The sequence below is a fragment of the Halichoerus grypus genome, chromosome 1 (assembly GCF_964656455.1).
Source record: "Halichoerus grypus chromosome 1, mHalGry1.hap1.1, whole genome shotgun sequence".
In the NCBI taxonomy this organism is placed as follows: domain Eukaryota; kingdom Metazoa; phylum Chordata; class Mammalia; order Carnivora; family Phocidae; genus Halichoerus; species Halichoerus grypus.
The window spans coordinates 23106595-23131691 of NC_135712.1; the positions used below are offsets into that span (position 1 = coordinate 23106595).

Sequence of the window (25097 nt, forward strand, 5' to 3'; positions counted from 1 at the left end):
CAGGAAGCACAGAGAGTTCCAAAATAGATGAATCCAAAGAGCTCCACATCATAACACGTTATAATTAAAATGTCAAAATTTAAAGAAAAAGAAAATCTTAAAGGCAGCTAGAGAACAACTTGGTACATATGAAGAAACCTCATAAGGCTATTAGCTGATTCTTCACCATAAACTCTGCAAGCCACAAGAGAATGGCATGATATATTCAAAGTGCTAAAAGGAAAACTTCCAAACAAGAATATTCTACCCAGCAAGGCTATCATGCAGAATAAAGGAGAGACACACTTTTCCAGATAAGCAAAAGCTAATGGATTTCACACCACTAGACCAGCCTTGCAAGAAATGTTAAAGGTACCTCCTTAAGCTAAAAAGAAGAGGTACTAGCTAATAACAAGAAAACGTATGAAAGTAAAAATCTGATTGGAAAAGGCAAATATATTAAAGATCGTGGATTAACACTTAAAAACTTACAATGAAATTTAAAACACAAAGATAGTAAAACCAACTGTAACTACAATAATTTGTCAAGGTATACACAAAATAAAAAGATGTAATGTATGACATCAGAAACATAAAACCTGGGGTGGGGGAGAAAAAATCTAGAGTCCTTAATGTGTTTTCAAAACTTACATTGCTCTCAACTTAAACTGCTATATATGCAGTCTGTTATATGTGTGCCTCACAAAGCAAAAACCTGTATAGTAGATACACAAAAGATAATGGGAGAGGAATCTAAACACAACACTAAAAAAAGGTATCAAACCACAAGGGAAGACAGAAAGAGAAGAAAGGAACAAAGAGGAACTATAAACCATCCAGAAAACAATGAACAGAATGGCACTAAGTACCTAGCTATCAATAATTACTTTAAATGCAAATGACTAAATTCTCCAATCAAAAGACATACAGTGGCTGAATGGATAAAACAAGACCTATTGATATGTTTCCTATAAGAGACCCACTTCAGATCTAAGGGCACACAGAGATTTAAAGTGAAGGGACAGAAAAAGATATTCCATGCAAATGAAAATGAAAACAAAGCTAGCATAGCTATACTTATATCAGACAAAATAATGACTTTAAAAGAAAAATACTATACAAAAAGACAAGGAAGGGCATTATGTAATGATAAAAGGGTCATTCGAAAAAGAGGATATAACATTTGTAAATAATTATGCACCCGAAATAGGACCACCGAAATACATATAGCAAGTATTAACAGACCTGAAGGTATAAATTGACAGCAATATAATAGTAGTAGAGGATTTTAATACCTCATTCATACCAATAGATCTATCATCCAGACAGAAAATCAATAAGGAAACACTGGCCTTACACAACACATTAGACCAGATGGACGTAATAGATATATATACAGAATAGTCCATCGAAAAGCAGTAGAATACACATTCTTCTCAAGTGTACATGGCATATTCTCCAGAATAAATGGCATTAGGCCACAAACAAGTCTCAATACATTTAAGAAGACTGAAATCATACCAAGCATCTTTTCTGACCACAATGATATGAAACTAGAAATCAATTACAAGAAGAAAACTGGAAAAATCCCATAGAAAAAAAAAGGAGATCCTGCCATTTGTGACAACACAGATGGACCTTAGAAGTATTATGCTAAGTGATATAAGTCAGACAGAGAAAGATAAGTACCATATGATTTTACTTACACATGGAACCTAAAAAACAAAAGAAATGAACAAACGCAACAATCTCATGGATACAGAGAATGGACTGGTGGATGTCAAAGGGGAAGGCAGTTAGGGGGTGGGTGAAATCGGTGAAGGGAAAACATCATATGGTGACAGATGGTAACCAGAGTTATTGTGGTGATCACTTCGTAATGTATACAAAAATCAAATTATTATGATGTATACCTGAAACTAATAATGCTATATACCAATTTTACCTCAAAAATAAAGTACTCCATCAAACTTATAGAGAGAAAAAATAGAATGATGAAAAATACTCTGGTAGATTTGAAGGCAGATTAAACATTGCGAAAGAAAAAAATCAATGAACTTGAAAATATATCAATATAATTTGTGAACTTAAAGACATGAAAAATTGAAAACAGAGATAAAAGGACTCAAAGTTCTATCTGGTATCATTTTATGCCTAAACAAAGTTCTTTAATAATTTTTATAATACTGATCTGATGCTGATAAATGTTTGTACGTGTAACAGAGCTTCAAAAGACATAGAACAAAACAGAGAGAACTGAGCACAGAAATAGACAATAGTTGTCAAATCAGTAAGGGTATAGAAGATGTTAATACGAATCAACTTGCTGACCTATTTGATATTTAGAGACTACTCCATACAATGAATATATATATATATATATATATATATATATATATATATATGTTTATATATAAATGTTCTGTAAAATATAGATCATAAAATGAGACCCAATAAATTTAAATAAATTGATATCATACAAGGTATGTTTTTGACAATTAAGGAATTTGGTTAGAAACTAGTAGCAGAAATACATATGAAATATACCCAAATATTTGGAAACAAATCAGCAACTTTCTAAATAACCAATGTCAAAAATAACATTACAAGAACTGATTTGAAGGGACACATGTACCCTGATGTTTATAGCAGCACTATCAACAATAACCAAATTATGGAAAGAGCCCAAATGTCCATCGACTGATGAATGGATAAAGAAATTGTGGTGTGTGTGTGTGTGTGTGTGTGTGTGTGTGTAATGGAATATTACTCAGCCATCAAAAACAATGAAATCTTGCCTTTTTCAATGATGTGGACAGAGTTAGAGTGTATTGTGCTAAGTGAAATAAGTCAGTCAGAGAAACACAAATACCATATGATTTCACTCATATGTGGAATTTAAGACAAAAACAGATGAACATAGGGGGAAAAAAGAGAGGCAAACCATAAAACAGACTCTTAACTGTTAATAGAGAATAAACTGGGGGTTGCTGGAGGGGCAGTGAGAGGGGCATGTGTTAAATGGGTGATGGGGATTAAGGAGGGCGCTTGCCATGAGCACTGGGTATTATATGTGAGTGATGAATCTCTAAAATTCTACACCTGAAACTAATATGACACCATATGTTAACTAACTGGAATTTAAATAAAACTTGAAACAAACAAAATAATATTGTAAGAAAAAAATTAAAAATATTTGATAAAGGGGCACCTGGGTGGCTCAGTGAAGTTAAGTGTCTGCCTTCAGCTTAGGTCATGATCTCAGGGCCCTCTGCACTCAGCGGGGAGCCTGCTTCTCCCTCTCACTTTTCCCCTCCCCCAACTCACTCACACTCTCTCTCTAATAAATAAAATCTTTAAAAAATATAATTGAACTAGACAATAATGGCATATTAAAATTAGTAAGGTGCAATTAAAGTAGTATTTAAAGGGAAAAAATGTAGGGGCACCTGGGTGGCTCAGTTGGTTAAGCAACTTCCTTCGGCTCAGGTCATGATCCTGGAGTCCCAGGATCGAGTCCCGCATCGGGCTCCCTGCTCAGCAGGGAGTCTGCTTCTCCCTCTGACCCTCCTCCCCTCTCATGTGCTCTCTCTCTCTCTCTCTCTCAAATAAATAAATAAAATCTTAAAAAAAAAAGGGGAAAAATGTATGCTTATATTAGGAAAGTATAAATGATTGAAATCAATGACACTAAGTATCCACTTTAAGCCACTAAAAAAGAAGAGAATAGTAAGCACAAAGTAAACAAAAAGAAGACAATAATAAAAATAAGAGCAGATATCAATGAACTAGAAAATAGAAAAACAAAACAGAAAATAACTGAAATCAAAAGCTGATCATTGAAAAGATCATTCTTTTCATAAACCTATATCTAGACTGATCAGGATGAAAAAGAGAGAGAACAAATAACCAGTTACCAGCTTATCAGGATGACAGAGGGAAGATCAACATAGATAATGTGCAAATTATAAGTATAATAAGAGAATACTGTAAGTGACTTTATGCTAGTAAAAAAACTGAAATGAAATGAACAACTTGCTGGAAAGATATGTATCACCAGAGATCACTAAAGACAAAGGTATTACTAGGATAGACCTAGATCTATGAAAGAACTTGAATTTGTAGTTAAACCTTTACATAAGAAAAGTCCTAGCACAGACTGTTTCACTGGAAATTTTTCCAAATAGTTAAGTAAAAAATAATAGGCATTATATATACACTCTACCAGAAAACAAAAGAGGAAACTTCCCTAACTCATTCTATGAGGTCAGTATTGCCCTGACCCCAAACAATTCAAGAATAAAAACACAAAAAGACAGTAGTATCTCTCATAACTGTGAATGCAAAAATTTTCACAAATTAGCATAGTGACTCTAGCAATACATAAAAAAGACAATATAGCATAATCAAGTGGGTCCAATTCAAGGAATGTGAAACTGTTTTAACACTTGAAAATCAATGGAATTCACTGATTAGTGGGCTAATGATATAAATCCATATGATATTCTCAAAAGATGTAGAAGAAGCATTTGAATGGAACAAAGGTAGAGATATTCTAGAGTAGCGGCTTTTATTCCCACTTTGGCTTCCATGTCACCAAGTGCTCCTGATTCTCCTTGTGAAAACTTATTTTTCCCCACTGTTTGGTCCTCAACCGTTTTCTTTATCGGCTTCACTCATATCCCTTGGAAATATCTCTGTGCAACAGGTAGTCTTTCTCGTTGGACTGCTGCCCTAGAGACTGGGCGCGCTCAGGGTGGGATGGCCGTAGACTATATTACCTAATGATTACAGGATTTTTTTTCTTTTAGCAAGGATAACATGCTTATATCTACATATAAATATGTCAGAATAAAAACTTCCCTCTAATACTAATTTTAGCTTTGTCAATGTCACTATCATATACTCCCATTCTCCGATTATATATTAAATATCCAGAGAATAGAACAATTATTATTTACACCGTTAAAGGGATGAAACAAATGTCATATGAAGATTTAATGATTAAAAATTATAGTTTACATGACTTACTATGTTAACCTCTGAATTTGATTTATTCTAGCCTGTATGATAATTATGTTTCCACTTAAATATGAGAATTTTGAACAAATGTTGAACTTTAAGACAGAAATCTAAACAGAAGGAAGTCTCTCTGGAAAGATAAAATGATGAGAATGAGATTCTAGAACAATATTTGTTCATTGTAATGAATGATCCAAGAGCTTTTCTGTGCTGCAATTAGATGTGATATTGACTCTTAATGATACACACCAGAAACCAGAAGTCTCTGAGATAACAGGATCATTATCTGGGGTGAATATGTTAATGTTTGATGTGTAATCCTTTAGAAAATACCAACAGTATGTCACAAAGGAATTCATCTTTGCAAAGAACATCTATTTACCTTATTTGAAGAAATATCTTGTTTATTGCTACCTGCTGTATTAAATGGATAAAGGTTTGAAATGTGCAGAATATCAGTAAGTGCTCAGGAAGAAATAGAAAAAAGGGGAATTGGATTGCAATTATTCTTCTTAAAATTGTTTTTTTGAAGAAACCTAATCCTCACTATGGCTACTTTTTGCCAATGTGAATATATTTCTACTAATTGTTTTCTTGTGATTTTTCTTACACTGTTTGGTTTATGAAGTGTAGAAGAGATTCTATAAATATCCGTAGCTATGCTTGAGTGGTAACCTGAATTAATAACTAAGATGTATTTTTAAGATTGTCCATTTGTAAAGTTTCATTGTCTCCTTTTTAACAGAGCCATAACATAAAAGAATGAAATATGTTGATATCTGTTTGATGGTTAATAGAAATCAAATAGCATTGAAAAATTCTTTAGAAATGTCAAAGTACATACATACTTTTATATATTTCTAAAGAATTTTTGACAGTAAAAAACTGTCAAAGAACAGATTGAGAATAGAGAGTTTATTCATTTGATGAAGTAAGCTTTTTAAAAATGACATTACATTTATGGAAATTTAACTGTACATAATTAGCTTTTTTCCTGAATAAAATGGTACATAATTAAGATATACAATTACATTCCAATAAAATGGTTTTTATATACATACGATGGTGGTGCTATTAATACTAGCATTCGTATTTCTAGATACTTTCTAGCAGTAACATCAATGTGGTTGAATCAGTCATTGGGCTTCTGGGCCAGAAACATGCCTCATACAAAGAATAGCCAGCACCATGAGTGTAGCCTTTGACTTGGGTTAAATCACTCTGTTAATCTCTTTAACAATTTAATCTAACCAATTTAACTGAAAACAAAACCACCATAACCTTTTAATAAAATTCAAAGGAGTGTTTTTAGCCTTGATAAAATAAGATCAGAAATCTTTTTCCATGAGATTGATTCTGGACACAAGCCTGAAGGACGTGTATGCGTAACCTACCTGTACCAGGAGATGGAGGGCTCGGGAGAGCCAGAGGCCCTGCAGGATAACGTCATCTCTTCTCCTCTCTCTGCTGTGGCATTAAAGGATTTCTGAGGCATTGTGATCACTGGCGGCACTGAAAAAAGAGACGAATATGGATTAAATAGAGATGAAAAACATTTCATCAATGCCATTGGGACTTTCTTACAACGACTTTTTTGTTGTTGTTTTTGTTAAAATGCTAAGCTTTAGAACTTGATCTCTTACCTCCGTACTTATATCGACAGGACTGATTTGGTTGCACAGTAAGATGACTTTAAGACCCCTGATCTGCCTTCCAATGTACAATAATTAAAAAATTCATGCTAATGTTATTCTATTATTTTTAACCTATCAAACTAAATGAGAAATGAGACATTTAACAGATTTATATATATATACTTTTATATATACTTTATTTTATATATAAGAATCCAAGAAAAGCTCTTGGATCATATGCTTTTATATATACTTTTATATATATACTTTTATGAAATATTTCTCACAAAAAGACAGACAATACCACCCTGACTGACATCAACACTGAGATCTACTTGGAGCATAAATGGATTTCCTATTTGGGTCCTCATCGGCATATGTAATTCTATAAGCAATCATTCACTGCTTCAAGACAGGGCTTTCAAATTAGGTGTCAAACTATAATGTTCTTTCTGATTAACTGCACTTAATTTCTTCACACAACTATAGAACATTTTATGAAGAGAAACTGCTCAAGCCATAGAGAATATGAAATAGATTTTCATGAACAATTCAATTTTAAAATTAAACTTCCCCAATTTCTAACTAATTACATTGCAAAAACTGTATATGCTGCACATTTTGGACATGTTGAAACTGTTACTAAAATGTACTGTTTGCAATAAACAAATCAATAGCATCCATAATGATGCTAAATTTCAAAGTACAGCACAAATTTTTATTTAATGCACACTTTTATGATTTTCAATTGAATCCAACAAATAATATTCCTAAAATTAATTATATTAATAGAATTGTTTTTTATATATCCTAAACAACATGACCAGACAGGCATTTAGAAGTTTGATAATAATTAAATATCTTTACAATAGCATTCAGGTCAGCACTGATGCTGTATTATTGCCATTAGTGGTGGGGGTAGGAACTGATATGTATCTTAGCAATTAAGCACGATAAATCAAGTTTCTGCCTTTATGAATTTAGATACAAGGGACATGATCTGACATGCTGTCTCTAAAGTAACATAATAGTTACAAGTATTACAATAGGATGGACTGTTTTCAGACATTAACTCTGCATTTTAAGTACACTGAAATTTGACTTTCTGTATCTTGTTTTAGTTCTTTTGTAATTATAGAAAAGAACACTTTAATCAAAATGTAATGCTTTTCATTTTGTTATAATAAACATAGTTGCAATAGCACAATGACTATTTTTTATTACAACAATAAATATTTTTAACCCATTAGATAATTAGAAAGCAAATGAACTCTTTAATAGAAATTCTATCTATAGTAAAATATTTGTGTAAATAGAAACACTTCAAAATGGAGAATCACATGCTCCAGTTCTTGTCCAATTATTTTTACTAACTGAAACAAATTATTTATTCTTTATCATAATTTTCTCTTCTATAGTGTAAACTGCATATGCTGGATGATCTGTAAGAATTGACAAATCTTAACGTTTACATTTTACGATACAATGACTCTGCTCATGAAATGTGCGTTCTTACAGTGTGGATTTGTCGAACAATATTACTATTCCATATTTATATGATAATTTTAAGAGTAATTTCAGAACTATTCTGAAGAATAATAGCATTCAAAACCTGCAGAGGTGTTCCCTAGTTCTGATGCCAAGATATTCAGGGAATTTGTTAGCCGCGGTTTAGACTATAGAGCATTTTTATGTGTATTGCCTCATTGGTTCTGAATTCGTTATTGAGTTGGATTAAATACATTTTTTTTAAAGATTTTACTTATTTATTTGACAGAGAGAGAGAGAGTGCACAAGCAGGGGGAGAGGCAGGAAGAGGGAGAGGGAGAAGTAGGCTCCGGGAAAAGCAGGGAGCCCGACGCGGGATCATGACCTGAGCTGAAGGCAGTCTTTTAACCAACTGAGCCACCCAGGTGCCCCTGGATTAAATAATTTTAAAAGGGATTACAATTATATTTCATCCAAATGTCTTGTTATCTCATAAGATCCATATCTAGTATATTTTTCTACTCTAACTTCTTAAAAATACTCTTTTTTTTAATTTGACTGTATCTGAAATATCTAGTTTTAATAACTTTACAAAGACTTATACTCTGTATATATTAAGTAGCCAGTATTTTCTGGTAAGTTTCAGTTCTCATTCTTTGGCTTTAAGAAACATGAGAATGTGGAGGGAGGTAGCTCCAGAACTCTGACTTAAATGGAGATTTTGGTCCAACTTCATGTTATAATTTCCCTCATTGGCTGCTCAGGCCCCAAAGTTTCCACTAATTTGACAGCTTAATTCCCTTTCATCAACAATAGCATCCAGCAGTCCCACATGTCTTTTGTGTCTTGCAGTCTTCCTCCACACACTACCCCTTAGATATTTCTCAGAAGATGAAGAACATAGTATTAACTATGGAATACTCATGTGGTTCAAATTGACCACCACCAATAATCCTCCCAAATTTATTCAGGATAAGGGTAACAATCTTCCCACCCCCAATCACCACCACTGTCAGGAAAGCTACTCTTTCATAACTCATTGATTAATCAGATCTGGCCAAAATATATATCATCAAATAAATTCACATGTATATCCTTTATCTGGCAGAAGACTACTAAAATTACTACTCACGGCCCTTTCTTATTTACTTTTCCTTGTTTTTACTCTTAAGGCTGTGTGACACTTAGAAATTAGCATTAGGGAGGATTTGAAAAAGATGGTAAAATAGTAAGCACCAGGCATCTGTCTCCCCACTTGAGCAGCAATTGCAGAATCTGTCTAATCTAACTATCTTGGATCTCTGGAGTCTACTGAAGGTTTGCAGCTTCCAGGGGAAGACATAGAAGGTGAATTGCAAGCAAGGTCTCAAAGAGGAATTCGTACAGCCATGTTCATATTCATAGCAGCATTATTCACAGTATTTTACGAGTGAAAGCAACCTAAATGTCCATCAATGCATTAAAGGATAAGCAAACTGTTGTACAGGAACAAAATGGAATATTATTTAGCTTTAAAAAGAAAATTAATTCTGACATATACTACACATGGATGAACCTTGAGGATGCTATACTAAGTAAAATAAACCAGTCACAGAGAGACAAATAGTCTATGATTCCACTTACTATGTATTTAGAGAAGTCAAAATTATACAGACAGAAAGTGGAATACATTTTGATTAAAATTCTTGACCTTCCCCTCCCAACAGTACCTTACCCCTTTCCTCCTTAACCACTTAATTAATTACCTGCAATTTCATGCAAATATTAACACACATTTTTTTTATGTTTCCTTCTTTTTACAAAATATACCCTTTTCTGTACTGTGCTTCTTTTCTCAAACTAATAATACATGTAAGGGATATATTCATGTTACTATGTAGAGAACTTTCTCACTCCTGTTCAAATTACACAGTCTTCTACCATGTGGATAAACTACTGGGCATGTGTTATGTCACCTGAGAATACCCAAGTATTTATCTATTACAATCTTTATCTAGTGCAATCAATGCTCCAGTTAATTATCTAGAAGTAAAATTGATATGTCAAAGAGTAAATGCATATACAATTTTGACTGAAAAGGACTAAACCAAATTGCCTTCAGTGGTCATTACACGATTTTCAACTCCAACTGTGGATTATTTTTATAACCAGAAAAAAATATATAATGAACAAATAAGAAAGTAAAACAATAAAGTTGAAGTAAATAATTTTCAGATAATTTCCTAAAGTTAATTCATAACTGGATGTCTATAAGCATTATAACCCTTACCAAAGAACATCCAAGTGAAAAATTGAAGTTGGAAGAATGGAAAGCACTACTTTCATTTTCTTCTTGTTTCCACAGTAAGAGGTGATAACTAAATAAAAGACTAAAGTTAATAATAGAGGATAACTCAAGGCAAAATAAAAAAAAAAAATTCTGAAAGTCTTAGACATGTTGACATGTCTTAGACAATTAAGCATGGCCATTTTTATGCTTTTTGGAGTACGTTCTATGATTAACAATATTCTATAGTACACAAAGTATGTTTCAAGAACCCCAGAAGTCCTCAAAACCCATTCAGGGGGTCTTATGATGCCTTCCCTTTACCAACCACATATCTGTGTGAATATGGATTTCTCCTGCAAAATTCTCACATTTTCACAATCCCAGTTACAGGACTGTGCTAATGGAGGAAAAGTTCAATAATCTCCTTGTCTAAAAGAGTCTTTTTCTCAGGTTTAAAAATATATCACAGAAGATTGAATGCAGCCACACATATAAGAATCTCCCTGTCTTCTGTTACAGTACACACTAGAGAAACTTGCAAAGGTGTAAAAAACAAAACAGAACAAAAGTTTGCCTTTTTTTTATTGATTATTTCCTTTGTCGTGCAAAAAAGCCTTTTATTTCGGCATAATCCCAATAGTTTATTTTTGTTTTTGTTTTCCTTGCCTGAGGAGACATATTCATATATTTGTAAATGATATATCCAATAAGGGGTTAATATCCCAAATATATGAAGAACTTCTACAACTCAACACTAAAAATCCTAATGATCTGATTTAAAAATGGACAGAGGACCTGAATTGACATTTTTCTAAAGAAGACATACAGATGGCCAACAGACACATGAAAAGATGCTGAACATCACTAATCATCGGGGAAATCAAAACCATAATGCCAACAAAACCACAACAATATATCATTTCACACCAGTAAGAATGGCTAGTATCAAAAAGACAAGGAATAACAAGTGTTGGTGAAGATATAGAAAAAAGGGAACCCTCAGGTACTGTTGGTCAGATTGTAAATTGGTGCATCCACTATGGAAAACAGTATGGAGTTAACGGAAAAAATTCAAAATAGAAATACTATATAATCCAGTAATTTCAATACTGAGTATTGAAATGAAAATGAAAATGAAAACACCAATTCAAAAAGATATATGCATCCCTCTGTTTATTGCAGCATTATTTATAATAGCCAAGATACAGAAACAACCAAGTGTCCATCAATAGATGAATGGATAAATAAGAGTGGCACACACACACACACACACACACGCACACACACACACACACGCACACACACACACACACACACACACAAGGGGATATTACTTAACCATTAAAAAAGAATGAAATCTTGACATCTGTGACAACATGGATCGACCTTGAGGGTATTATGCTAAGTGAAATAGTCAGATTGAGAAGACTCATGCTATATAATTTTACTCATATGTAAAATATATTAAAAAAACAAAAACAAATAAACAAAGAAATAAACAAATAAGAAACTAGACTCTTAAATACAGAGAACAAACTAGTCATTGCCAGAAGGGATGTGGGTGGGGAGCTGGATAAAACAGGTGAAGGGGATTAAGAGGTACAAACTTCTAGTTATAAAAAAAAAATAAGTCACAGAGATAAAAAGTGCAGCAGGGAAAATAGTCACTAATATTGTAAGCATGTTGTGTGGTGACAGACGGTGAACTACACTTATCATGGTAAGCACTGAGTAATGTATAGAATTATCGAATCACTAAGGTGTACATCTGAAACAAATGCGCCATTGTCAACTGTACTGCAATAATAAATTTTAATGTAAAAAGCCACTGTTTTACTATATTTTTCAAAACGTCATTTTCTTTAATATGATACTTGGATTAGCATACTTATTATTTTTGACAATTAACAAATTAACATTTTAAAATTTAAATGAATTAATCAAATATTTTAAAACTTCTCATTTCAATGCCTAATATGATATACATATGATATATATAAATGGGCATAGCCCACATAAACAAAACCTTGAGGAATCCCCAATAGTTTTACAAATATGAAGAGTTCTAAGGCAAAAACTTTTGACGTCACCTGAGGTACAAAATGAGAGAACACAATTTGGTAATTCAAATTAGCCTTTAAAGAGAAGTCTTATAATGCTGTCAAGAAAAGTAATTTAAAAGTAAAGCCATAGTATATATTTAAAATTAATCTTAATGTGTAAGGTTTCAGAACATATTCCTAGAGAGTTAGTAATGATCACACTTTTTTTTTTTTTTTTTAGATTATTTATTTGAGAGAAAGAGAATGAGCGGGGGGGGGGGCGTGCAGAGAGAGAGGGAGAAGCAGACTCCTCGCTGAGCAGGGAGCCCAACAGCAGTGGCGTGGGGCTCGATCCCAGGACCCGGAGATCATGACCTGAGCTAAAGGCAGATGCTTAACTGATTGAGCCTCCCAGGTACCCCCAGTAATGATCACTTTTAAGAAATTCTGGAAAAGTCAATCTGTTGGGAAATGTGATCAGTTGGAGGATTTCAGGACTGATCATGGTGGCATGCAGGAGACAATAGGGTTTATTTGGGTGGTGCTTGGACAGTTGCATAAGAGGGTGAATTCTTCCTAGCAAGAGACCTACCAGAGACAGTATGTGTGGGAAGGGGCACCACTCAGAGGGGGAGGAGGGCAAGGAAACTCCTGGGAGAGGTGATTTGAGAAGGAGGCTTCTGTGTCTAGGTGACGTCACTCAGCAGCACAGCAGGAGAACTCCAGAGGGCAGCTGTGGTTTGGACTGGCCCAGAGTTTGTCTTGTCTACAGCTAGCAGAAGGTGGGTGCACTTCTGCAAGGTGTGCAAAGCAGGTGGATTCTAAATGGTTAAAATATGCATATTTGGCTATATTTAAAACAATATACAATGGAATATTACTCAGCCATCAGAAAGGATGAATAACCACCTGGGTATTGCGTCAACATGGATGGGACTGGAGGAGATTATGCTAAGTGAAATAAGTCAAGCAGAGAAAGTCAATTATCATATGGTTTCACGTATTTGTGGAACATAAGGAATAGCATGGAGGACATTAGGAGAAGGAAGGGAAAAATGAAGAGGGGGAATCGGAGGGGGAGATGAACCATGAGAGACTATGGACCCCAAGACACAAACTAAAGGTTTTAGAGGGGTGCGGGATGGGTTAGCCCAGTAATGGGTATTAAGGAGGGCACGTATTGGGGGCGCCTGGGTGGCTCAGTCGTTAAGCGTCTGCCTTCGGCTCAGGTCATGATCCCAGGGTCCTGGGATCGAGCCCCGCATCGGGCTCCCTGCTCTGCAGGAGGCCTGCTTCTCCTTCTCCCACTCCCCCTGCTTGTGTTCCCTCTCTCGCTGTGTCTCTCTCTGTCAAATAAATAAAATCTTTAAAAAAAAAAAAAAAAAAAAAAAAAAAAGGAGGGCACGTATTGCATGGAGCACTGGGTGTTATATGCAAACAATGAATCATGGAACACTACATCAAACACTAATGATGCACTGTATGGTGACTAACATAACATAAAATTAAATTAAATTAAAAAATAAAACAATAGATTTGTTAAATGTGAATTTGGTGCTAATGAGGTTTTGAGTTAATGGTGGAAGGATTCCATCCTTCCATGCTAAGAGAAAGAAAACAACATGAGGACTAATATAGGAGGAGGGGGTTCTTCTTTGGCTCATTTATTTAACAGGAATTAAGGTAATGATGATGATAACAAAAACGTTGGGAGGAAAAAGGTTATCCTGGTATTAAAAACTGTCCAGTTTACTATAATATCTGAATAGATATCAGAACAAACCATCAAATGATCATATAGCTCATAATTTGGGGAAGTTACTATTACATATTTTTTATTTATTTATTTATTTATTTATTTATTTATTTATTTTTTAAAGATTTTATTTATTTGGCAGAGAGAGACACAGCGAGAGAGGGAACACAAGCAGGGGGAGTGGGAGAGGGAGAAGCAGGCTTCCCGCCGAGCAGGGAGCCTGATGCGGGGCTCGATCCCAGGACCCTGGGATCATGACCGGAGCCGAAGGCAGACGCTTAACGACTGAGCCACCCAGGTGCCCCTTACATATTTTTTAAAAGAACAAATTTTATAAGACCAATATAATTTTCATCTGTGATAGACTGCCAGAAACAAAGAAGAGTTACAGCCTCTTTTCTTTTTTCCCCTATAAAGTCCTTTAATGTTGCCCCATTTACTAAAGTAGATATATATGGTCTTAAATACACTCCTGTCAAAAGTTAGTAAATAGGCTGAGGTATCCTAAAGTCTGAGCTAAACGTTCAGAGCCACACTAGAACGACAAATTGAGTGTCAATCAAGTGAGCTGCTGTAAATCATTTCAGTTAATATTTTTATTAAAAAGATATTCATTCTGAGTTTAAAAAAAGAACAAGAAATCCTGATCATATATGTGTCAACAAGTTTAAAAATAATACTATAGATTTCTAGGTCTGGGTTAATGAAAGTAACCCCAATGCATCCTGTCCGTGTCATTTAATTCTTTCCTAACACTAGGACAGCATGCATGGATAATCTCTTTGAGGATTCTGAAATGTAAATAGTAGCAGGCATATCATTACTAGAAAAATATCAGAGGGGCGCCTGGGTGGCTCAGTCGTTAAGCGTCTGCCTTCGGCTCAGGTCATGATCCCAGGGTCCTGGGTTCGAGCCCCGCATCGGGCTCCCTGCTCGGCGGGAAGCCTGCTTCTCCCTCTCCCACTCCCCCTGCCTGTGTTCTCTCTCTTGCTGTGTCTCTCTCTATCAAATAAATAAATAAAATCTTTAAAAAAAAAAAAACATATCAGAATTTGAAAAAGAAAATCTGTGAAAAAAATTTTTTTTCTTCAGAACCCCTTGGTTGGACTGAAGGCAGCTGGAAACCCTAAAAATAATCAACATGGCCCACTGGAGATCCAGAGAAGCTTTCTAGTTTGGTCTGAGGGAGCAGAAGAGATTCCCTGGCACAGCAGTGGGAGCCTGCAAGTGCCTGAGTCTCCGAAAGAAGACATGCTTCCTCATCAGTCAGAAAAACGGTGGTCCCAAGAGGGCAAGAAAAATCCCACTGTTTTCCTCCTTCTCTTTCCTCCAGCTAGTTGGCCCTCAATAAGGGCACATCTATGGCAGTGAGGGGTAGATAAAACCCCAGTTTTTATTATTATTTTATTTCTATTTTTTAAAACCCCAGTTTTTAGTCCAAGGGACTGTAAACTGGAGACTTGCAGAACAGGAAAGCATGGGAGGCATCACAGAGTAGAAAGAGCTTAGGAAAGCAACTGCATCAAGTTATTCATGAAATCTTGGGCTCAGCCCTGAGCTGTGCATTTGTAGATCTGATCTTAAACAGTACCACGACTTTGAGAATTGAACTAAGAGCTAAACCGCCACACAGGTACTGAAGTGGCCAACGGTACACATGTATACAGATCTGAAAATACTGCAAAGGTTTTGAAAATGTAACTAATTTTTAATCCACAGCCCACAGAAGTCTGGTCACAATATGTGGCCTGAATTTGGACAGATTGTTTGGAAAAATGAAAATATCAACATCATAATCAAATTGCTAAAAGCTAAAGCCATACAATTACAAAAAAATATATCAGTTATAGGAAAACAATAATTCAAATAACTGTAGGTTTCTTATCAGAAACCACGGAGGCCAAAAGGAGGTGAAACAGTATTTTTAAAGTGCCATGAAGAACGATTTGTCAGAATAAAGTTCTATATGTCCAGCAAAAATATCCTTCAGAAATGAGGGTAAAATAAAGACATTATCATTCTCAGGTTAAAGACAATTAATAAAACTTCTACCAGAAGATTATATCCTAAAAGAATTAGAAAAGGAAATTCTTCAGACAAAAGAGAATTTTATCAGAGGAAACTTTAGGGATGAAGAAAGAGCAAGAGAAATCATAAATATCTTTGTAAAAATATGTCTAATGATAGAAATAGAACTTTAACATTGAGTATAGGGGTTTTCGATTAATGCAGGTATAATACGGAAGACAACTAAGACAAAGAAGAAAGGGATAGAAGGACCTAGATGGTGCTACAGTTTCTACATTTCAAATGAGACAGTAAAATACTGGTTCCAAGATTAATAGGTACGTTTTAATCACAGTAGCAATGGGAAAAATAGATATAGCCCAAAACATGATAGGTAAAATAGAATGGTAAGTAATGTTCACACAATCCAAAGAAGGCAGGGAAGAGGAAATAGAAGAATGGAAAACAGAATACACTGAAAACAAACCAAATCCATGTGATGCTCAGGTAAAAGATTAAATACTTTATTTCCAAGCTTGGGAACAAGTAAGGAAGTCCCCACTACACACTCCTATTAACATCATTCTGAAGGCCAACACAGTACTAAGCAACAAATGAGAATAAAAAGCAGACAATTGGAAAGGAAAAATAATTTTCTTCCAATTTGCAGATGCATTGTTGTCTTCACTGCACATCCAAAATTCTATAAAAACATTGCTAGAACTAATAAATGCACCTAACACAGTCACAAGATATGAGAAAAAACACGCAAAAATAATCATTTTTCTGTATACATACTTGCAATGAACAATTAAATATATACTAATATATATCTACATTTATATTTATATTATATTTAATGAAATATTAGAAATGTAAAAGTATAGGGGCGCCTGGGTGGCTCAGTTGGTTAAGCGACTGCCTTCGGCTCAGGTCATGATCTCAGGGTCCTGGGATCGAGCCCCGCATCAGGCTCCCTGCTCCGCGGGAAGCCTGCTTCTCCCTCTCCCACTCCCCCTGTTTGTGTTCCCTCTCTCGCTGTCTCTCTCTCTGTCAAATAAATAAATAAAAAAATCTTAAAAAAAAAAAAAAAAAGAAATGTAAAAGTATATACAATAGCTCCAAAATATAACACTTAGGTATTAATCAAACAAAATTCACATATGGCATCTGAATGCTAAAAACTACAAACAGATCAAAGAAGTGAAAAAAATACCTTAATAAATGAGGAGACATACCCTGTTGATATATTTGTAGACTCGACATTGAAAAATATGTCAGATATTTCAAAATTGCTATCAAGACTCTATACAATTCTAATTAAAATCCCAGCAGTATATAATTTTGTAGGCAGAATGATTCTAAAGTTTAAGTGGAAGGCAAAAAAACTAGAATTTACAAAATGTTTTTGTAAAAGAAGAACAAAGTCATAGAAATCATACTGTCTGATTTTAAGACCTGGGTAAAGCTATGCAACTAGGGAAGCACAATAATGGTTCAGGGATAGGTGCATAGATCAGTGGAACAGAAAAGAGTCCAGAAATAGACTCCTACGATACAGCCAATGTTCTAAAATTTTAGTTTGCTAAGAACAAAGGCATTTCAATGGAGAAATAATAGTATTTTAGCAATGGTTTTTAAATAATTGGTTATCCATATGCAAATACATGAACCTGAGGACAGAATTTATCCCTCCTACAAAACTGAGCCCCAAATGAATCAAAGAACTAAACTGAAAACATAAAAGTATAAAACTTTGGGGCGCCTGGGTGGCTCAGTTGTTAAGCATCTACCTTTGGCTCAGGTCATGATCCCAGGGTCCTGGGATCGAGCCCCACGTTGGGCTCCCTGCTAGGTGGGAAGCCTGCTTCTCCCTCTCCCACTCCCCCTGCTTGTGTTCCCTCTCTCACTGTGTCTCTCTCTGTATAAATATACTTTTATAAATAAAAGTATAAAACTTTTATGAGAAAACTTGGGAGAAAAATCTTTGTGACTCTGGGCTAAGTGAAGAGTTCTTAGACATGACGCCAAAAGAATGGTCCATAAAAGAAAAAGATTAATACTTGGACTTCTTTAAAAGTAAAGTTAAAAGGCTTTGCTTTCTGAATTACACTGTTAAGAGAATGAAAAGATAAGCCACAGCATGAGGGAGAGTACTTGCAAATCAACACATCTCTGAGCAAGGAATTGTATCTGAAATATATAGACAATCTAAATTCAATAGTAAGAAAAAAAGTGCAAAAGAAGTGAACAGACATCACTAAAGAGGCTGTTTGGAGAGCAAAACTGCTCTTATAAAATTTGTAAGGAACCCTAACACTGTAATGAAAAATATAATCCAATTAGAACGTGGGTACAGACATTGCAAAGACATTTCACAGACGAGGATATACGGATACAGGAATGAGAAACAAGCACATGAAAAGGTGTGCACTATCATTGGCCACAGCATAAAGCCATGGCAATACATTGCAGACATGCACATTAAAACCACAGAGATTTCACTACACACCTATTTTGATGTGTAGCATTAAAAACAAAAAATCAAACACTGACAAGATCAAACACCAGTGAGAATGAGAAGCAACTTGACTTCTTATATATTACTAGAAAGAATTCAAAATTATACCGCCATCATGGAAAATGATTTGGCAGTTTCTCATGAAATTAAAAACATGCACTAACCTTATAGCCCTGGAACCCAACTCCTAGGTATTTATTTACCCTAGATAGGTTAGATTTTGGATGAATCCATTTATGTGACATTCTTGAAAAGATAAAATTATAGTGAAGGAAAGGGAGTGGTGGGTATGTGGGGCTTAGAGGTTATAGGAAGATGTAACTTCAAAAGGAAAAAAATAAAAGTGTCTGGGGATGATGGAAGAATTCTGTTTACTGATTGTGGTGATGGTGGTTACATGAATCTATGCATACATTAAAATTCATCAAACTATACAGTGAAAATAAAAAAAGTAAATTTTACTGTATGTTAACATAAATCAAATATGCAAACTTTTAAAAAATTGCATGGTGAGGTTTTGGAAAATTATAATTGTATTATAAATACTATAATTGTATAATATAAATAATGGCATTATTTAATTTATAATTAAATGTATAACAATGATCCATCAGATTCATTAAGGTGACATACTAACACAGTCCACGACTCCTGGAGAAGTCAGTTGCCCATTGTTCAGAAGCAGGAAAATCTCATAAATTTCCCAATCTAAGAGAGTCTTGGCTTATGTTCAAGATGTGCTTGTTTCTACTTTACTTTATCAAACTCCTCCCCTTTCTTTAACTCATTACTCTGATCTGCCAAATGAATTCTGAAAATCCTTTTACTTCTTGCTGCTTGTTTTTATCTATCATGAATTGCAGATTCCACAGCTTCTCTAGTCTTTCTGTTTATGAGACATAGACTTGTTGGCCTAGAATGCTGGCCATGTTTCAGTTCATGGCTTTGGCTCTTTCAGAGTAGCTTTGTGATACCCGGCTATCAACAGTCCAGTGTCAAAACTGGAGTACAATTAAATTAATTAATTAACAAAAATAAATTAATTTCAAAGTAAAATGTATGGACAACACAGGCAGAAAATGAAATTTAGACATAGATATATAGATACAAAATGATTTTACATTCAGTACAGAACAGGAGACTGTGATATTTTGAGGTCAGGATTTAACAACATCACAAACAAAACATACTGCTAGCATTATTCAAATCCTTGTCATTCTCTGTAGAATTTTGTTTACTATGTTGAAATATTATATACAAGAATGTCAGCTTCCAGCCAAGATGTAGAAATAGGCACCCGATTTATTCTACCAAGTAAAAGAAAGAACCAAGAATCAAACATACTGTACAAAACAGCAGTTTTCAAGACATTGTGAATCAGTCAACAAAGCAGTCAACAGTGATCTCTGAAATATAAAAGGAAATGGGTGTGTCCTACTACTGCCCCAGCTAATTATCTAGAGAGAGTTTATAAGCTGCAGTAGAGGGAGGAGGGGCCCAGCTGGAGTCTAGAAGTCTCCTTGAATTGAGGCAGGGAAGGCAGTCAGGGGAAGCAAAGTTCACAGGACAGAGTACCAGACAGGAGACAGGTGGGCAATGAGGACTTCCTGAGGTCTGCAGTAAGTTTCCCTGGGGTCTTCCAGATGAGTACTGCTGCACGTATGTCCATGAAAAGAAACTACTGAGTCCAGGGAGAGAAATTCCCAAAAGATTCAGGAGAAACAATTTGCAAAGCTCAAACAGAGAAACAAATAGTTTTTATTCCCATGAGCCAGATTAAAAAAAAAAAAAAAAAAATGAGAAGAAACAAAACAAAACAAAAGCACCTCATAAAATATGGCAAATAAGGAATTTAGAAAGATTTTACCTCAAGAGTGAGGCAAAATTAGCTCTGGACTATTTTGTTCCCCCCTAACAAAACTTAAAAGCATGAACTGAAAGGATGAAACTGTATCCAAGTAACTCATCTGGATTCCTGAAAAAGACTTAAAATAAATACAAAAATACTCAGCACAGTAAAGGAGTAAAATCCACAAATTCTGGCATCTAATTTAAAATTATTCACCATGAAAAGAAGCAGGAAATATGAGACATGATGAGGAAAGAAAAATACATCCAACCTTAAGTGACCCAGAAATGGCACAGATGACAGAATTAGCAGACACGAACAGTAAAGCAGTTACTATAACTGCATTCCATATGTTCAAGAATCTAGAGCAAAGACTGATCATGTTACAGACTTGGAAGCTATGTTAAAAATCAAATTTATACATATTAAAACTACAGTGTCTGAAGGCAAAATACACATGACAGGATTAGTAGTAGATTAAACATTGCAGAAGAAAAGATAACTTGAAAGAAGTAACAGAAACTATTAAAAAAGTAATACATCAAGAAAAAAAAAAGGACTAAAAGAAAATGAACAGAACATCTGAGGGATGTAGGGTAAGTTCAAGTGGCCTAGTTGATGTGAACTTAGAGTTCCAAAGGAGTGTGGGACAGAAAGCAGTATGTGAAGATCTACTGGCTGAAAGATTTCCAAATCTGATAAAGATTATAACCCAAGTATGTCAAAATAAAAGCTAAGGACAAGAATAATGAAGAAAACTACACCAAGGTATATCATATCCAAATTGCCTAAAACAAGTGATAAAGAGAAAAATATTCAAGAATCTAGGAGGACTAGGTGGGTGGGTTCTTTAGGTACAGAAGCACAAAATAAAGATTAGAGCAGACTTTTCATCTGAAATAACTCTGGCCAAAGATAATGGCTCAGAATTTTTAAGGTACTGAAAGAAAAAAAAAAAACAAAAAACCTTTCAATATAGAATTCTAACTCAACAAAATTTTATTTCAAATATAAAGGCAAAATGAAGATTTTCTCAGATATACAGTAACTGAAGTGAATCAGCACTAGTAGACCTGCCCTGTAAGAAATGTTAAAGGAAGTCATTCAGGCATTTGGGAAGTGATACCAGATGGAAATCTGAATATACACAAAATAATGCAGAACTCTAGAAATGGTAACAATGTGTTTACATATAAAAGTTTTGCTTTCCTTATTAAAGTCACCTTAAGAACTCATTGACAATTTAAACAACTATATATATATATATAGAGAGAGAGAGAGAGAGAGAGAAAGTGGCAATAGGGAATAAGAGAGTATAATGTCCCTCTCCTCTGTAAAGGTGTTAATGCCGTCAATGCCTCAATGCACAAATCCAGCCATTTATAAATATGTTAAGTTAAATGGCAAAGGAAATTTGCAGATAATAATTAAGATTATAGACATTAAAATGGGAAAACTATCCTAAAGTATCCTAGATAATCCAGGTGAGACTAACTGCATGAGCCCTTAAAAGCAGAGAACTCGCTCTAGTTGGAATACAAAACAGAAGAGAGAAGGAGATGCAGCAGAAGGGAAAGTCAGAAATACTCCAAGTATGAGAAGGGTTGACTACACCATTGCTGGCAGTGGAGGGAGAAGCCCCCATGTAAGGACCAGAGATGCCCCTAAAAGCCAAGGACAGCCTCCTCTGAGTGATATCTAGCAAGGAATTAGAACCTTAGTCCTACAACAAAAAGAGGACATATTCCATCAAAAACCTGAATATTAGAAGGGATTCTTCCTCAGAATCGGTAGCAAGGAGCGCAATCCCGCAAATACCTTGATTGTGGACCTGCGATACCCTGAGCGGATCCCAGTTGAGCCTACTTTGATTTCTGATCTACAGAAACTATGAAGTAATAAATCTGTGTTGTTCAAGCACCAAATTTGTGGTAATTTGTTACCACAGATGGAAAACTAACACAGGGTTTATAATTTATATAGATGTAAAACATATGATGACAATTACACAAAAGCTGAAAGGGAATACTGTTACTCAACATGTGAATAGTATAACATCACTTGATGAAAGACTGAAAATCAACGACTAAAATAACATAACAATGATTTATAGTTAACGAGCCAAGATAGAAAATTAATTGATTGATATAAAATACTCCAAAAATCTAAAGGAGTCATAAATAGAAGAAATGAACAAAGAACAGATAAGATATATAGAAAGCAAATAGCAAGATTTAAACCCAACTAAATCAATGAGACATTTAACATAAATTGTGCAAATACTCCAATACAAAGTTAAGGACTGTCAGAATTGACAATTAAAAAAAAAAAAAAAAAGACCACTAAACTGACTATATACTGCTTAATGTCCTAGTGATCAAGAAATCAATTCATCAAGATGACATAAATTCTAAATTTTATGCATATAATAACAGAGCTTCAAAACACATGAAGCAGAAACTAATAGAACTGCAAGGAGAAATAGATAAATCTATAATTTCATTAGAGATTAAACAGTCCTCTCTCAATAATTAATGGAGCAAGTAGACAAGAAGTTAAGAAGGATAAAGAAGATTTGATCAACATTATCAATTGACCCTAACTTAACTAATTATTATTAAAACTCTAACCAAACCAGCAGATCACACATTCTTTTCTACTGCACAGGAAATACATTTGAAAAGATCTAAATCAAAGAAAGTGGGTTCTCTAACCACATTAGAACCAAACTAGAAACTATGATAGAACAGTGTTTGGAAAACCTCTATATATTTGAAAACAAAAACACAATTCTAAATTAACCCATAGGACAAATAAGAAATCAAAAGGGAAATTGCAAAGCATTTTGAACTGAATGGCAAATATACACAACATATTAAAAGTTGTGGAATTAAGTTAGAACAGTACAAATAGGGCATTCTCAAGCATTCAATGTACGCATTAGAAGAGAAGAAAGGTTTCAAATTAGCGTCTTCAGGTTTAACTTAAAGAACATAGAAAAGAAGATCAGATTACCCAAATTACCCAAATATACCCAAAATAAGCAAGAAAAGATAAAATAAAGATCAGATTGGAAATTGATAAATAAAGTAAAAAGGAAAACAAATAGAAAACTAATTAAACAAAATCGGTTTCTTTAAGAGACCAATATAACTAGTAAAATACTAGCCACACTGATCAGAAAAGAAGAGAGAAGGAGTGAGGGACAGAGAAAAAAAAGTGAGAGAACAAGAGCAGAGACAGACAGAGAAAGAGGAGGAGAGAGAGAAAGAATACAAGTTGTTAATACTGGAACTGAAAAGTCAAGATGACTATAGACTCTAAAGATATTAGCAGGATAATAGAGAGATATTATGAACCGTTTTATGCCAATGAAGTCAGCAACTGAGACTAAATGGACAAATTCTTTCAAAGGTATAAACCACCAAATTTCACTTAAGAAAAAATAGATAACTTGAAGGGGATAACCTTTATCTATTAAAGACTGAAATAGCAGTTTAAAATCTTCCTGCAATGTAAACTCTAGACCCAGATAGCTTTAATGATGAATTTTATTAAATATTTAATGAAAAAAATTAAACCCAGCACAAACTTTCACAATATAAAGAAAGTTCATTCCAATTCTCAATGAGACCAATAATATTTTGGTACCAAAATCAGAAAAAGGCATAACAAGAGAAGAAAACTAAAAAAAAAAAAAAAAAAGAAAGAAAGAAAGAAAGAAAGAAACTGCAGAATAATATCTCCTAAGTACACAGATGCAAAAATTCTTAACAAAATTTTAGGAAATTAAATCCAATATTATATAAAAGAATAGCACATTATGGCCACATGGAAATGTAAGGTTAGTTAACATTCTAGAATTGGACAATGTATTTCACCAAATTAATTGATTTAAAAAAAAGCAAACTGTTATTATCTCATTAGATTCAGAAAACAAGTATTTGGAAAGACCCAGAAATCATTTTTGATAAAATTTCTTACCAATTTAGGAAAAGGTCACTTTTCAATCTGATAAAGAGCATCTCCGAAAAGCCAACAGCTAACCATATATTTGACATTGAAAGAGTGAATATGTCCCCTGAAAGATTAGGGTCAAGGCAATTGAAATCTCCAATAAGAAGAAAATAATCCAGTAAAGAAAGTAGATTAAAGATTTTAAAAGAAAACTGACACAAGGTAAACAAACATATGAAAAGATGCTCAACTCAGTCATTAAGCGTCTGCCTTCGGCTCAGGTCATGATCCCAGAATCCCAGGGTCAAGCCCCACGTCAGACTCTCTGCTCTGCGGGGAGCCTGTTTCTCCCTCTGCCGCTCCCCCTGCTTATGTGCACTCTCTCTCTCTCTGTCAAATAAATAAAATCTTAAAAAAAAAAAAAAGTCAGATACTTAATCAACTGAGCCACCCCAGGCACCCCTGCAAGATTACTTTTACATAAATTCCAGGAACTTTTGTGGTTAATGGGTATATTCACTTAAATTTATTATCTTGATTGTGGTGATTGGTTCATACTATATATTTGGCATT

General features: G+C 34.4%; 1 protein-coding gene across 2 annotated transcripts in view; it reads right to left on the reverse strand.

Moving 5' to 3' along the window:
* The window catches only part of NCAM2 (neural cell adhesion molecule 2), a 511417-nt gene that overhangs the window by 166541 nt on the left and 319779 nt on the right, over positions 1-25097 (reverse strand). For both annotated transcript variants that reach the window (XM_078056776.1, XM_078056832.1), the window contains exon 6: positions 6396-6513. In XM_078056776.1, the coding sequence (XP_077912902.1) occupies positions 6396-6513 (118 nt within the window). The remainder of the gene's footprint in view (positions 1-6395; positions 6514-25097) is intronic.